At 43.5% G+C, this 16,385-nt stretch overlaps 2 protein-coding genes across 3 annotated transcripts; both read left to right on the forward strand.

The window, feature by feature from the left end:
* Positions 1 to 2,597: 2,597 nt before the first annotated feature.
* On the forward strand, positions 2,598 to 8,711 carry PFN4 (profilin family member 4). Its single transcript, XM_057427637.1, is given in 5 exon segments — positions 2,598 to 2,639; positions 2,642 to 2,716; positions 4,246 to 4,383; positions 5,557 to 5,662; positions 8,661 to 8,711. Coding segments are annotated over 5 exon segments (390 nt in total). The 3' UTR covers positions 8,690 to 8,711.
* A 1,996-nt stretch (positions 8,712 to 10,707) lies between these two features.
* On the forward strand, positions 10,708 to 16,222 carry TP53I3 (tumor protein p53 inducible protein 3). 2 transcript variants are annotated; one of them, XM_057427625.1, is made up of 6 exons: positions 10,708 to 10,877; positions 11,861 to 12,003; positions 12,667 to 12,934; positions 14,149 to 14,361; positions 15,032 to 15,228; positions 15,987 to 16,222. In XM_057427625.1, exons 2-6 carry the CDS (start codon positions 11,866 to 11,868, stop codon positions 16,185 to 16,187), a joined length of 1,017 nt encoding a protein of 338 aa, XP_057283608.1. In that variant the 5' UTR covers positions 10,708 to 10,877; positions 11,861 to 11,865; the 3' UTR covers positions 16,188 to 16,222. The 2 variants fall into 2 exon arrangements, with proteins under 2 accessions (XP_057283608.1, XP_057283609.1); XM_057427626.1 differs by having other exon boundaries at positions 10,824 to 10,840.
* The last annotated feature ends 163 nt before the right edge of the window (positions 16,223 to 16,385 follow it).

Genomic DNA, 16,385 nt, shown 5'->3' on the forward strand with positions numbered 1-16,385 from the left:
CGCTGACAAAGGCAGGGCCCACTTAGATGCCACCTGCTTCACAGGTCTTAAAACTTGAAGTTTAATCACATGCTTGGACAGAAATACAGTAAATGATTTACAGAGCCTTGAGTGGTTAAATCAAGGTCTGAAGTTAATCTAACTTTGCTGCAGTCTGTAAATGCTACACCCCATGAGCAGGTTGGCTGTTCTGTGTAAGGACATTTGTTCTTATACAATCAAAGCTGAGAGTAACCCTGCTTAAAATTTCCTGCCAGATATACCCATATCCTGCTTTGCTGTCAGCAGCATAGCTTTGTATCGGTAATTTATTATTTTTTTTTAAAGACAGGTTTCTCTTGTTTCATGAGGCCTGGTCAGTAAAGCAGAACGTTCTCCCTCAAACACCCATCTGCTAAAATTCAGTCTCTGCCCAAACACAAGCCTTTGCAACAGCTTTGAGAAGACAGGTTTTAATTGCTTCTGTGGCAAAAACAAAGTAACCTCACACATGCCTCAGTCCTCTCAAAAGCCCCTTTCTGACAAAAGCCTTGATATGGGCCATGCCTGTAGGCTCACGTGTCACCATGACAGCACACACGGATGTCACCCCTTGAGAGCACAGCTGGCTGCCTTCACTGGGGGCTTGGTCCCCTCCAATTCCCTCGGGTGCCAGGACCAAGCGCGAGGAGTGAACCAAGATCAGCAAGCAGGGCAGCTCTATGAACAGAACCTTGCAGTTGGTGAAGTCAAACTAACAGATAAGGCGCGCGCACGCACGCATCCACAGGACCCACATCACGGGCCTGGCCCCTCCACCTCGGAGGCAGCGGTAGGACAGCACCGGTCAGAGGGAGAGGCCGGGCCGCCACAGGGGCCGGGCCGAGGGGAGGCGAGGGCAGGGAGCAGCGCTCCGCGCACCCCCATGCCGGCGTCCGCTCACCACGTCCAGCGAGGAACCGGGAAGCCTCAGGGCAGCCGGTATGTAGCTGTGGGGGGAGCCGCTGCGGTGGGAGCCGGCGCTGTGAGGCATGGCATCGCTGACAAAGGCCGGCGGAAGGCACGGCCGGATTCCTCCGCGCCCTTCTGCCTAGAGTCCACTGCTGCCATGGCAACCAAGACCTCGGCGCCCTCCACCGGCATCCGTGGCCGTGAGTAGGGCTTCCCACCAATCAGAAAAAGGAGCACCTTGGCGAGTGAGCCAATCAGGAGCGAGGACAGGCGGCCTCTGTGGCAGGTGAGGGGCAGCGCGGACCCCGAGAGGAAGCACCGGGCGCGGAGCTCAGCGCCTTCCTCCGCCCGTGAGGTAGAAGCAGGGAGGGTACGGCCCTCGGCAGCGCCACGGGACGTAGGGTGCAGTCGGGCTCACTGGGGTTGCCTTGGAAACGCCTTAGCGAGGCCGGCGGGCGTGGGCTCCCGCGGCAGAGTTGCGCGTTCGGGCAGCGGGGACCACCGGAAACCGCCCGGCTGGCGGCAGAAAGCCGGGAGCAATCCGGATACACTGTCCCGGCCTGTGAGCCCGCCGAGCCGAGCGCCGCAGCCTTCCGCCAGGCTTCGTGTAGGGCTTGGCATGTGGCCACGAGCTCCTTCATTCCTCGTTTGAAATTCAAATACATCCTCATTGCTCAGCGCTTACTAATAAACACTGGTGACTTTATAACACGCCTGATAGCTGTATTTAACTGAAATACTAATGTCATTTCCAATAGCTTCATGTAAAACAAACCCTTCTGGACTACACAGCAATAAAGCCACAGGGTATATCCAGCTTTAGCTCACTAAATTCTATTGCAAGATTTCATACATTATTGTGTAATACTGACTTAATGAAACTAAAATTGAAACTGAAATCTGGTGTATGATATGGCTGTACTCCAGTGATAAGAAAATACACGTTTTCTACTAATCAATTATGACTTGAGCACAATGGCACTAACAAAAGTGTTGGTCTGCAGTGTATTTTTTTTACCTAGCAGCTGGCCAGGACTGCAGTAAACAAGATGAGATGCATGCTGCTGCCTGAAGATTTAATCAGTATCTCGCTTCTCTTGTTGCCAGAGATACCATCACACAACAGAAATGTGAAGTTTAATCCCAAACGGCAGCCCAGTAGTGCCTCAGTGACCCAGAGGTCTTACAATAACCATGTTAGTGCTGATCATTTGAAAGTAAAATAATGTTTGGTTTAGGTCAAGCCTGGCCCAGAAATCCCGACCCTTACCCCCCTATTTCTGCTCTGATCTGCTGGTTGTAACAAGTTCTATCTCATTTCTTAGTGTTTTCACTGTGGACTGTCCTTAGTGAGAGGAAAATTAAATGCCAGGGAAAAAAGAAGCCAGAAATACTTACACTATAAAAATGTAACTGGACTTTAATGGCCTTTCTGAGAAAGGCGACCATTTCACCCACCCCCAGCCCTCCCAGTCTGTTTTGCTGCTCTCTTCTTTTTAGGATTTTTATTTGGTTATTTTGCTTGTCTGAGCCCTATCATTACTTCTGTGGTAATTCCACATGCAGTAAGATCTAAATTCCACATGCAGTAAGATCTGGTTTCCAATGTAAAAGGGAAAGGGAATGAACATTTATACATCTATTTCTTTTCACAGGACAGAAGGAAAATGAACCAGCTGCAGCCTTTGCTGAATGATAGTCTTTTATCAGAACAAAGCATGTGGAAAACACAGCTATCATCAACATAAAGGAAAGACAAGTCTGTGCATCAACCTTTGGCTTTAATGTAAGAGGTCAAGGAGTGTCCTGGAAAGCAGAGGCACAAACTCTGTGAATCTGGAGTGCAAAGTAGCAATAATGACAGGGAGCATGCCACTCTACTAAATACATTGGATTCCTTCACCCCGGGGACCAAGTTACAGGGTACAGCCTAGCTGCTGTTTTGGGGGGCTAACTTGCAAAGTTGGCTGCTAATTTCACGTCTTTGCTTTTTGGAAGGAAGATGCCATTTAGCTGGCATTTTCAAGAATTTCTTTTTAACCACTCTGTGCTCAAAACAGATGTACATAGGTCCATTCCCTGGCACTGAGACCTGATGCCGTGGAATGTGCTGTGCCCACACTACAACCCCAGCACAGAGTGGCTGAGGTTGACTGTAAGGAGCTGTCCTGGGCCATTCCTGCCTCAGAATTATTTGGGAAACTGCTTGCTGGACCAGGCCAGTACTCAGAACTGCTCCCTGGCACTTTAAATTTGATGGTATACCTATGGTTGATCTGTTTTCATTGTCCATCTGCTGATGAACAGGAGAATAACAGCATTTCTGGTCATATCACATTCTACTCCCTGACAGATCTGTTGAATTTCCTAGGAGCTCAGGAACTCTTCCCACACCACAGTCATCCTTATGTCATTGGAAGGTAGCACTTTGTCTCCTAATCCCCCTGATACCAGCTCTCAAACATTTCCCAACAGTTTTTCCAGGGGTACATATTGTTAACTTTAGCATGCTCAGAAGAATGTGTTCAAAGATGAAGCACTTGTTAAGATAGCCCCATCCCTGGGGACAGATTCTCAGATAGTGGCATTGGTCCATTAGGTAATAGTGACATCATTATGGAAATTATCTTTAAGATAAACCACAGCTTTCAGAGGTGCCGGCCTGCTGACTCTTCAGCAAGGCAGATTACATACAGAGGTCTAGAGCAAATTCCTCAGCTGGTGTAAATCATACCCAGCTCCACTGACCTGAAAGAATTTTATCTTATGCAGCCAGCTGAATATAAATCTGCCAAACCAGTGACCTAGTTCTGTGTACACTGAGCCCAAGAGCATATTGACATAAACAGATTTGTGACCCATGCAGACTGCTCCATTAGGTGTGAGGATCTGGTCTGGACTTTATAAAAGTTACACTTCCCAACTTGTGACCAAGAATATTTGAAACTGGCATCCTCAGGTGAGCTCTGCATGACCCGGGGAAGGCTGTGCCCTGCCCTGTATTGCCTTTCAACAGCAAGGTCCATCACCACAGGGCACCCTGCTGGCCTAGAGGAGTGTAACTAAGGAATGAGACTATGCAGAGGGTAACCACAGACTAAGTAGGTTGTTTTAAATGAGTCTCTGAAAATATAGTGGACTGTATAGAAAGTAGGTCTAGTTTCAGAGCCAGGCAGATGTGTTTTGGTTGGTTGGTTGGTTGGGTTTTTTACATTGTAATTTTAAGTGAGCTATCGAAGACGGAAGGGTGGAAAGCAGTTCATCATTGCAAAGAGGTGCAATTTTGGTCCATAAGACTGTGATGTACTAACATAGGTGCCACCAGAGAATGCTTTAAACTTTATCTACGCTTTCTGCAAGAACTTACTGAAAGTTAGAAGGGAAGGACTCTGCTTCAAGGAGAAGCACTATAAATGTGTCTGTGCGGATGAGCATTCCATCTGTCTTCAGAATGTATGTTGATAAGAGCTGCGGCCATCCTGAGAAATCTGGGGACTTCCTACTTCCTTCCCTTGCTGCCTGGTTATGTGAACACTGTAACACAAGCAGAAAACCTTCACATGCCTCTTTCTTTCTCTACGTATCACCTTCCCAGCAGGTGTGGAGTGAAATCGGTGCAGAATACAAAGAAGTGTTAGCTGTATAATACAAATTTAATGGATAACACCATTCATTTCCCTAACACCACACCACCACCTGCAGGGCTTGTTACGGTCTCCTTTAAAACAGTTCATCTCCCTAAGCTGAGAGAAAACTATTGCTGAATTTTTTTGCTGGATTGGTTTCTTGCCTCATTAATTAATTAAACAGGTAATAGAAGGGCCTGGGGAGCCCAGGGTCAGAATAAGGTAGCTGGGTCATGGGAGAAAAAGGTCCAGGTGAGCAGGACATGTTTGACACTCATCTTGTGGGGCTCCAGCCTCAGTAATTCACCTCTGAAATTCAGAGACACAAACTGAGGACATGGCTGCATGCAGCCATGCTCAAGACAGCAGAATTTTGTTATTACAGCCAAGTCACACATCCTGAAGTGACACCCACCCAACTGGCTGTTACTGAGATCTTAATTCTTCCCGTCCTGAGCAAATCCACACTGAAATGAGCTAAGCAACTTGCAGAAGAGGCTGAGCAGCTCTCAAGTTTGGATCCCCTCTCAGGAAAATGCAGTACTTTGCAATGTCTTTTTCCATTCCTTATTATAAATTGGCAAGGCAGGGTTTGGGAAACAGGGTTCATAAAACATTGGGCATGCTCTCACAGCAATACTAGTTATTCTATTTGCATTTATCAGTGCTTTTGCATATGACATTGAGCACTAGGATAACATGTCTTCAAAATATGCAGTAATACATTAGTCAATGGAAGTGAGACATTAATCAATGGAAGGCAATATAATAAAGCATTTGACTGACTCGCTTTAATAAATAGTTTTCAGAATATGCAAAGCCACTGTTTATCTGTGTCCTGGCTTATATTTTAAGACAGTATTTGCCTTTTTCCCCCCAAGAAAAAATGTATACTGGCAAAGAAAATGCCTCTAGTTGGCCCAAACTGTCAGGCAGTATGTATATCTATGTGGGTTTTTTAGAGCCTTGTAACCTTATACCAGTTTTCCATATTACCTAGCCAGATGGAGGACTGATAGCTGTGAAGACAAAGACTTTCATCCTGGTTGCTACTTACAAAGCGGGCATGTATCCCAGTGTGTGCGTGGAAGCTGTGGAGAAACTAGGTAAGAAGTGCCTGTACCTGTGTACCTGCATGCTGGCATCTCACCCATCAGCTCTGCCCTTGCAAAAAGCTTCAAAAATCAATCTGACAAACTAACAGATCCTGAAATCTGGGTAACTGAACACAGATGTGGTTATGGCTCCACAGCTAAACCCTCTCCAGACATCACATCCCACTGGGTTCCAGAGACTCCATAGGTATGGCGTGGTTGCCAAACTCTCTTCCCTTGGCCATTCTGGCACAAGTTTTCTGTTAGTTACCCTTCAGCAAAACATGATCTGGCAGTCACATTTCTGACCTCATATGCCTCATGCTGAGGTCTTAAGCACACTTTTGTAGAGCGTCAGCTTTGATACTCTGCTTTGCAGTCCACTTCAAAGAGACATGAGGTCTCCAAGGGTTTCAGACCTTCTCTAGAAAGCCGAGTCTCTAGGAGAAAGTTGTAGTCTCTTTTCCTACATCTTGAGACATCATGAAGCTAGTCCCCTTGTCTCACAGTAACAAAGCACCTCTTCTCCAGGAAAAGTGCCCATTTCCTTCCCTTGCCTGCTTGAGTTTTCTTTGTGAGCTTTCTTGGGCTCTGTTTTTAAGACTTACTGTTAACATCTAACTCTTCGTTCCCCATTTGCATGGGAATACTGCAAACTCCAGCCCTTCACAGACCAGCTGCAGAATCCCGACTGCATCTCAAATGTAGTTTTTCCTTTGTGTGGAGGTGCTGGCAAGGAATAACCACTCTTCGTTGTCCTTGGCTGGGGAGCTAAATAACAGGGTAACACATCTTACTGATGTAATATATGCTGACTCCATATCAAGAATGCAGTCATTTTATTCTAAATGGGTAAAATGCACAAGAGTAGATTCCCAGAATAGCCTCGATTTTCACCATAGGGGTAATTTAAGAAATTTCTAAGGAATTTCATGGGCATTTCTAAAGAATATTTTGTAGAGCAGATTCAACTTCATCTATGTATATACCCATCTTCTTTCACTGAATAGGAATGAAATTATAGGCCCCTGTGTCCTTAGCTTTTGTTCCTCATTTAGATGCCTAAAAGTGGTATTTATTTTGTGTTTTGGGGCATAAGCTATTTTGCCTGGAATGAACTGTAAGACTCTTAGTGACAAATTTTTCATCAGACCTTTTTTCAAAAGGCTTTTACAATTAAAACACTATGATCAAGAGCAGGATATTAGGGGCTAAAATTAGGGGTTTAAAACCAAATTTGCCTGCTGGGCCCTCAGAAGTCTGGTTCTTGGCTGGTGGGTCTGTCCTTGGTGTCAGGCTGGCAAAGACTAGCCTTCCTTGCAGCCTCTTCGCTTCTTCACACTTTACAGCCCCTGAACATCGTTTAACTAAAATGCATCTGGCTGCAGATGGACCAGAAGAAGAGGGAATTGGATTGCCCATGGTTTTGGATCCTTCCTATGTTCATTTCAGCCTTAAATATCAGAGCAACTTCTGCTTTGTGTAATGTTCTACTTTCCCTTAGTTCTTAGCCATTACTTTGTGTCTTGCAGCAGGTTGGACACAAAACCATTGTACCACCACTGCACTGCCTAGAGAGCCTCCATTTTCTTGTGCTCCAGACATGATTCCAGCTCATGCCTGCCATAGCAGCTGTGATGGTTCTATGAGAGCTTAGGTATTACAAACCTTTGTCACTGACATGCATGGCCAGCACATCAACTTCAAATGATTTTGGTGGACATTTATGTGCTGGGCTACGAACAGAGAAGCAAATTTCCCATTTTGATACTGTATGGCATATATAAGGACAAAGAGCTTCCAGAATGTCCACTGGGTTAAGTTTACTGAGCACATGACCAGGAGTTTTTATTCACTGGGTCAAAATGGGCATAAAATACCAAAGCAGAATGGTCCTTCCTTATGAGAAAGGTTTTCAAGGGAGTGTTTCCACTGTGGAGACAGTGTTCTCACAGGAGAATGGATAATTGGTACCTAAAGTCTGAAAATCCAGCAAGGCCATGAGAGGCCCAAGGAAGCCTAAACAAGCAAGATAAGAAGAAGCTGGATTTCACCAAGTTAATGAGAACTGTGGGCTGTTGGCAAGCTTTAGAGTTCAAGTTCCCACATCTGTGCTTAACCAATTATATGCTAGTTGCAAAGGGTCTTCAAGACATGTATCCAATCATAATATGGCAAATCACTGTAAGTGCATGTAAGAAATAGCATTTAAGGGGTTTTGTAATAAACGGCTTTTTGTCTGATCATATTGATCTCTGACTGAGTCCATATATATTCTGCGGCATTCCACCTAGGGCAATATTAATGAGACTAAATCTAAGAATTAGGCCTCATATTTTAAGATAACTTCAGATTACCTTTAGCCTAGTATTTTTCTGCAGTACTACAAATGGAGCTGGAGCAGATCCAGAAGGTGTTATTTAGCCCCAGGTCTGGTTGGCTGGCTCAGTAATAAATTCAGGAGCCATATCATAGTTGATGGTAGCTCTTTCACTGCCACGGGAGGAAGGCAGAAAGAGTGAAGTTGGAAGACTACAAAAAACTGTCAACATTTGCAAAATCCTGTAACAGTTCTCATACAAGTTACTTGGTCTTGCAAATAGTCACCTTGTCTGTCTGTAACTGGTCACTGTTCCTGAGTAAAGTGTAAGGTTTAAGTGTTTCCAGAGCCAGATTTGCAGTGGTTTTGACAAAGTACATTCTCTGGAGTTTATTCTTGCTGTTCTGGATGATTTCTTTGTGAAAAGAAAACAAATCAGCCTTTCTTCATGTTACAAGAGATTTCTGAAAATGATATAAAGTGCTCAGTGTTGATTCTCCGGAACAGATAATACCTCATGCATACACGTATTAGTATTTTTAATTGTCAGCTAGAAATACTGCTGTCTGCTTTTGAGTACGGTGTAGTCTGAGGTGGATTTGAACTTGAAAAAACCCATCTCTATTACAGGAATTCTGTGTATGATTTTTACTGTTGTTGATTTTTTTTTGTTTCCTTGTATTTTTATAGCAGACTACTTTAGAGAGAAAGGTAGCTGAATGTGCAGAAAACCTGAACTTCTCACTGCTCACAAGGAGATAAAGTATACAAGTTTGAAGCATTATTCAGTTTAAGCAAGAAACTTCTGCTTTACAACATTCCAACTGCTGAGTTTCCTTCTGTTTTTACAAGAATGCTTGGAGGTTCACTGCTCATAGGAGGACTACCCTATGCATCTATTCTCTAAGTTACCTAACTGAATTGAAAGTGATTTGGTTCGGGATGCTCTGCTTAATATTTCTAATGTGTCTTTTCATCTGTTTCCAGGTAAGAAAACTGTTAATCTCACTAAGCAAAGTAAGTTCTCTAATAGCATTACAGCTACGCAAAGCATCACTCACCCAAGGGACAAAGGAAAACATTACATTAACATATTTTCAGACTGTCCTGTACATCTTTGAATATGACAAATAAAACACATTTTTAACATGACAGTTTGCACTGTCATTGACTGCTATAAAGTTATTTTGAACTGTAGTGATTGCAAAGTTCTGTGAGGAGTGGGGAGGAGGGACAAATCCCTACCAGGCTTGAATCACACTGTGTGTAAAGGACATCAAAGAAGATCAGTCTTAAGAAGACGAGGCTCCATGATCTCTTCATTTGCAGAAACAAATAAATCATTATTTGAGGCACATGAGAAGAAAAGACTTTTAAGCTATATTTGATTCTGAATTAGTTTCATTTCAAAGAGGAGTTTAAAAGCCTGAATCCCAAAATCTCAAAATTGATAGGGAAAAAAATCGACAGAATAATCTCAGACATGGACAGACAGACAATTTATCACTTTTAAATACTCTGAAGTGTCAGTTTTATTCCTTGACAACTCAAATAGTCGAGAGCTGGTAACAAGGACACAGAGAAAGGCACGATCTGATCCTTCTTCTGGAGAAAAGAGCAAAGCTTAAGGAAGAGGTGTGATCATGCACCTAAACCATCAGGTAGAAATGCATGGGGCTTGTGGACATAAGCCAGTGAACTTTGAACACCGCTTACAGGAACAAAGCACAATAAAGCCTCCTAAGTTGGTTGTATAACATAAGAACTGTCACAGCTCTCACACCCTTAATGCCATTTTAGTATATCTGGTCAGAAATCAAATCAGCAGTTTAGTGCTCTGCACGAGAACATACAAATACACCCACATCCAGTGGACTGGCACGGCAAGGGCATTGGATCAAACCTCCCTCTGTGTTGGGATGTCCTAGTTTCAGCTGTAACAGTTTTTTTCTCCTTCTTAGTAGCTGGTGCAGTGCTGTGGTTTGGCTTTAGTCTGAGAACAGTGCTGATAACACACCTATGTTTTAGTTGTTCAGTAATGCTTACCCTAATCAAGAACTTTTCAGTCTCTCATGCTCTGCCAGGTGAGGAGAAACACAAGAAGCAGTGAGGAAGCAGACAGGACACCTGACCCAGACTAGCCAAAGGGGTATTCCATACCACAGCATGTCATGCCCAGTATAGAAACTGGGGGCAATTAACCAGAAGGCCCAGATCACTGCTCAGGTAGGGCTGGCTATCAGTCGGCAGGTGGTGAGCAGTTGTATTCTCTTCCCTTGTTATTTCCCTTATAATTATTATTATTGGTGGCAGCAGCAGTGGTTTTGTGCTATACCTTAGTTACTGGACTGTTCTTAACCTGTGGGAGTTACATTCTTTTGATTCTCCTCCCCATCCCTCTGGGACTGGGGGGAGGAAGAAGTGGGTGAGTGAGCGAGCGGCTGCATGGTTCTGAGTTACCAGCTGGGCTTAAACTACGACATGGGGGGAGCAGAAGATCTCTACCTCAGTGCCAAAAGGGAAAGTAGATTTGTGCCTCAATCGGTGGACTAGGTCCGTGGGTAGAAATAATGGTGAGATGTAGTAATATTTCTGACTCTGTTCATGCCTGTCCCTCCAAAGTAAAACACACCCTCATCGCGCTCCACCCTCTGACTTGCTCGGGAGCAGCCAATTGCAAGAGCTGGGAAAGGAGGAACTGAGATCAAACTCTTCCTGAGAGAGGCAGTTTGTTCCCAGTGCTCAGAACAACCTTCTTTACAGGAAAAAAAGTGAGACATATTTGTTCTCGAGAACGCCAATCGCAAGAGTTGGAAGAGGAGGAACCGGGATCAGATTCTGCTCCTGAACACCGGCTGGGTTTGTTCCTGGTGTGGAGAACATCCTTCCTTCCTTTACAGGAAAAAAGTGAGTCACGAATTGTGCTCGGGAACCACATAGCTTCTTTGAATTGTTGTTTTGGGCCAGTGCTGGCAGATCTGACAGTTTTAAGTTGTTTTTGTTGGAAACTTGCTTTCCAATTCTTCTGACCATTTGAAAGCAATATACTGGGATCCTCATTGGTGCTTTCCTTCCACCTAGTGGACACAGGGAAGACTGCAGCAGGTTGGATTTTGCCAGGCAGAAGGCTGGACCTCTCAGCTCACCTTAACAACTGCTTGTGCAAAAGCTAGGACCCCAGAACAGTGTCTGAGGAGTTACTTGAGCGACTCCTGTAGCAGCGGGACTCTCTACCAGCGCAAATTAGGCACACTGGAATCACCTGCTGAGGCAAAACGGATAAGAATTTTTAAAACCATTTGTTATCTTTCATTTGTGCTAGATCACCATTGTGCCTTTATGTATCTTCAAGTTGTTGTCTATGGGCTGAACTGTAAAGCAGCACTTACGTGATTTTAGATGTGTTCAATAAAGGTTCTTTCTGTTGAGAGTTTTAAAATCCCATTTGTGTCTACCATTTTAAGAGGCCTTGTCCTTCAGTCAGTTGAGCACTGGAGCCCTAATCATGCAGGGAGTTCAGAGCAAGGGAGACTGTTTTCATTTGTGTGTTACATTTCACAGTTTAGGTGGGTAGTGAGCACTGCCGGCTCCACACATGGTTCTGTGCAGGATTAAAGCATGTGCCTTGATGCAAGGTGATCTTTGTGGTTTGTCAAATGGCTTTTGCAATGATAAGTTGTGTCCCAACATTAACATACTTCATTGCACTGTAATTCCTCCGCTTTCTCTGGCCACTCTCCCCTCTTCTACCTTTGAACTGTGTCACAGTTTGCATTCTTCATCTGCAAAGTGGAGTCTCTGGAGCTGTGGTTAATGATTACTGAGACTTTACAGCTGCACATAAGTGTGCCTGCATTCATGCCAGGTTTTTTGTTTTTTCTTTCTTTCAGATAAAATGTTGGCTGTCTATTTTGATTGCCCAGGAGGCCCAGAAAATCTCTATGTGAAACACGTGACGAAACCAAACCCAGGAGAAGGAGAAGTGCTTGTGAAGGTCTCTGCCAGTGCTCTGAATAGGGCTGATTTACTCCAGGTATGTGTATGTTAAGCAGATTAATGCACCTGAAAATGATACTGATTTTTTCAAGCCCTTCTCTGAAGTCTTGACAAATCTGAAGAGTTAAAACAGAGACCTGGTGAGCAATGGGATGGGAGAGTTCATGAAGTTATGTCTGTTGATTCAGCAGTTAAGTGTTTTTGTCTGGGTCACTGCAATGCTGGAGTGGCATGGAAAGGCAGCTGCCTTTCAAGAAAAGATTTAAACCAGAACTCCGGTCTTTCTAGATGCTTAGACCATTCTCTGGGCATTTGAGATGAACATGAAATATTTCACTGGCTCCATTACAGCAGGGGAAAATCACATTCCAATTGTTAAGTATGAGCTTTTTTAATTTGAGCTGAAAGCCACACTCTGCAACTGGGGACCATAATAATTCTCCAGTATGGACTGGCCTGGTCAAAGGGGACTCACAACAGATTGAATTTCCAGATAGAGTTTTAAAACTAAAACCTACTTGGGAAACAAAAAGTGTTGCTAGAGTATAGAAGATGCTCAACTTACTGAGCATTTGCACAGTGCAAAAATCAGGATTAAATAAGTAGGAATTTAGGTTGGATGTGAATGAAATACTGCAGGTCATTACACTCTCTGATACATGGCTTTTCCTTCCTTGCCCTCGCTTTTGTTTTATTTTAGAGGAGAGGGAAGTACCTTCCCCCTGAAGGAGCAAGCGATATTTTAGGCTTAGAAGCAGCTGGAAATGTGGCTGAGCTCGGACCTGGCTGCAGGGGCCAGTGGAAGATTGGTGATGCAGTGATGGCTCTGCTTTCCGGAGGTGGCCAGGCAGAATACGTTACAGTACCCGAAGGCTGTCTCATGCCAATTCCCAAAGATATGACTTTTACTCAGGCTGCAGCTATTCCTGAAGCCTGGATAACAGCCTTTCAGCTGCTGCACTTTGTAGGTGAGAAGCATATTTGCAAATCTATCCCAGCAAAGGAAGCCTGTCTTCTTTTCTGTTCTGAAATCCTCTCTTTCTTGCCTCCACCTGTATGCTGTTTGCTTCCAAAGAACCTCTTCTCTGTCATTCCATTCACATGGCTCAGAATCTGGTATGCCAGACCCAAATCCTCAAAACTTGATCACGTGTCCCAAGTCACAACTTACTCGGCTGATTGCATATTTACAAGGAAGGATACGGAAAGATGGTCAGGTTTCTTTTCATCTGTATTTCTTAGCTTGAACGGCAATTTCCATTAAGCCTAAACCCTGAAATAACTTACATGTTCTCCAGACAACTGCAAACACATCCTACTTCTAACGTTGCTGCAAGCATGACCATATAATGAACTTTCTCACTAATTGCTTGTGAATCTACAGTAGACAACATCTTCTCTCTTGTTTCGCAGAAATATTAATTTTAGGTAAAATCCCCTCTGAGCTGATTTAAAACAGATATAAGCTCGCACTCTTCATTCTGAAAATGAGTTACCAAGGCACTAAAAGTAGCGCTTGCCAGGGTTTTCCTCAGATGATGAATATCCTCCTATCCTTTTCAGCAGCAGCAGGTAAAAGCTCCACTAAAGAACAGCAGTTACAAACAAGTAACTTTCCTCACTACCCAAAATACAGACTTGCTATGAGCAGTGTTGCTTCCTTTGGCCCTGTGGTCAATAAGGACCATGCCTTCAGGACTACTCAGTGCCTCACTTCCAGTAACAATCAGTGGAATACAAATGTGTTAGGGCAACTGGTAGATGGTAAAATGATAGTTAAAACTGCTCCTTAACATTATCCAGCACTTCTGGTATTTCTTCATTGTTGAGTGCCTGATTTCTCAGTAGTAATATCCTCCAAGTGTTTTCTGTTGGTGGCAGTGGACAGTCCTGATATAAAAAGGCTGACTGCATTCACCTCAGCAGCTTGGTGACGGATGCCCAGAACCGGCAGGGCCAAGCTAAAGTCATTCCACTGGAGATGGTAAAATGGAGTCCTGTTAGTACACTGTGAGCTGTGTTAGTTCTGCATTTGTTTCTTTTATGAAGGATATGAAGATGTAAACAAAGCCCACTTAAGGGCATCTCTTTCAGTTTCCTCTTCAGTATTTTCCACACTGCTTGTGTTTTAATCCAAATGTGATGACAAAGGGGTAACAGTTTCCCTTACATCCTCCTTCAGGTAAAGTACGGGAGGGCGAGAAAGTGTTGATCCACGCTGGAGCTAGTGGAGTTGGTATAGCAGCCATTCATCTAGTAAGACTGGCAAAAGCTATTCCCATTGTGACAGCAGGAACTGAAGCAAAACTGAAAGCAACAGAAAAAGCTGGAGCAGCTGTAGGGTTCAACTACAGGAATGAAAATTTTAGTGAAAAGGTCTTGGCGTTCACCCAAGGTAAGAACCTCAATGTGAAAGACACTGTTACAGCTAAGGAGTGTGCACCTCTGAATCTACAAGCACATACACTCAGTTTCAACTGTCACCTTAGTTGGTGAAGGAGCAGACAATAATGATGATGTTGGAACAACCAACAGCCCAAGAATAGGCTGTTCAGCCCATTCAGGCTGAACATTCCTGTTCAGCCCAAGAATGTATCTTTCCTTAGTTTAATTGCACTCAGTTTTCTGCATGGAATCTCTGTTCATTTGGGGCATAAATATTGTGCCTGTGTTATTGCTGCCTCCACAAGGAACTGTGGGATCCTTGCACTTGCCTTTTTAAGTGCTTGAATACAGGAACAAAAAAAAATTTCTCTGTTAGAAAAAATTAGCTTTTCTAAGCATTTGGGATGGTTTATGATGCAGTCTGCATCTGGATATCCATATCAATCTATATGTATCTAACTATATATAGATACCTGTATCTAATGATTATTTTTTGTTCCCAATTCTAGAATTCCTCACAAATCATTGTGCCAATTCCTAATTTCAGTAGAAAGATTCAAATCAGAATTGCAGGATTGATTCTGTACCTGTAAAGTATAAGGTTTTAGTTCTGCCTGAAATTCTCCTGCCTTTAATGCAGCTTAACTACATTGTTGATACATTTTCTGTTTCTGCTTGAGGTTCTGGAGTAGATATAATTTTGGATCCTGTTGGTGGCTCTTACTGGGAGAAGAATATCAACTGTCTGAGTACTGATGGCCGGTGGATTATTTATGGACTACTAGGTGGAGGTGAAGTACATGGAGATTTGCTTTCAAGCCTGCTAAGCAAAAGAGCAGCCATCCACACAAGTCTATTACGATCAAGAGACAAGAAGGCAAGTAATGGCTGTCAACAGTGTATACAGTTTTATCTTAAAATCAGTGAGTTTGAGAGCTTTCTTTTGATATGAATGTTAAAGCAGAATCTAACACATTATTACCAAAAAAAAGCAGCACCTTGAACTGTTACTACATACTTTGGAAAACACTGCAAAATTAAGTTGTAAATTCCCTTTTCTATCAAATGCATCCCTTTTACAGCTGCTGAATCAGAGGAATGATACCCAGGACTTACTAACATACTTCACAAGTACATAGTTCAAAGACTTGGCCTAAAAATAAAAAAACCCTCAAGTGATCAGGAAACTTCATCAAGTTAGGGGTGGGTGGGGAGAAAACCCCTGTCAGATCGTTTTTCAAAGTAGAGACCAAGGTCATTTGGATCCCTGGAAATTACCAAAGAAGAATCACCTTATGAAGAAAATTCTCAGATATTACAGTGAAAGACAGCAGTGCAGAGCCCTGGGAGAGATTTTTGCATGGTTTAATACATAATATTCTCAAGAACTTTAATCAGTTTGAGTTTAAATGGTTCTGCACTAAGCTTATACAACTTGTTTTGGAGAATTTCAGTCAATTAAAGTATAATCTAAAAGTTTTCTTCTTGTAACTTTTACCTGTCAGTTGCTTACACGTCTGTCTCACATGAAAACATCAGGAAGCATCTCCTTGAGAACTGTGCACTGTGGTTAGAGATACCTCTGTGAATTAAATGACTGGTAATAACCTTCAAAATGCTTCTTTTCTCCTTCAGTATAAGGAACAGCTGGTGAAGGACTTCACAGAAAAGGTGCTGCCGTATTTTTCCAGAGGAATGTCTCCTCATCTCCAACCAGCTGTCCACAGCGTTTACCGTCTGGATGACATTGCTGAGGCACACAGGACCATGGAGAAAAACGAGAATATTGGCAAGATTGTCATTCAAATACCTGATTTAGTTCCAGGGACGCAATAGTTAGGAGTGCTTGACAAGCAAAGAAATTGAATTTCTGCTTCCACATCGGAAGGTTTTACTGTGGGAAGGTGCCAAAAAGGAGGGGTAAAGCAGTGCCTTACAAAACGCGCTCATTAAAGAGATTCATACTGCAGCTCTAGCATCGTGTCTTGAACGGAGGGGGACGGACTGCCAAGCCCAGCTCCGGGTTCCTTTGCC

This window comes from Pezoporus wallicus, unplaced genomic scaffold (genome assembly GCF_028554395.1).
Source record: "Pezoporus wallicus isolate ANWC-B61680 ecotype Strahan unplaced genomic scaffold, APGP_CSIRO_Pwel_v1 contig_6464, whole genome shotgun sequence".
Taxonomy (NCBI): Eukaryota; Metazoa; Chordata; class Aves; order Psittaciformes; family Psittacidae; genus Pezoporus; species Pezoporus wallicus.

Coding starts and splice junctions, on each gene's coding strand:
- TP53I3 (XM_057427625.1), top strand. CDS start 11,866: ATGTTGGCTGTCTATTTTGATTGCCCAGGAGGCCCAGAAAATCTCTAT. Junction 12,004..12,666: donor ATAGGGCTGATTTACTCCAG/GTATGTGTATGT, acceptor GTTTTATTTTAG/AGGAGAGGGAAGTACCTTCC. Junction 14,362..15,031: donor GGTCTTGGCGTTCACCCAAG/GTAAGAACCTCA, acceptor TTTCTGCTTGAG/GTTCTGGAGTAGATATAATT.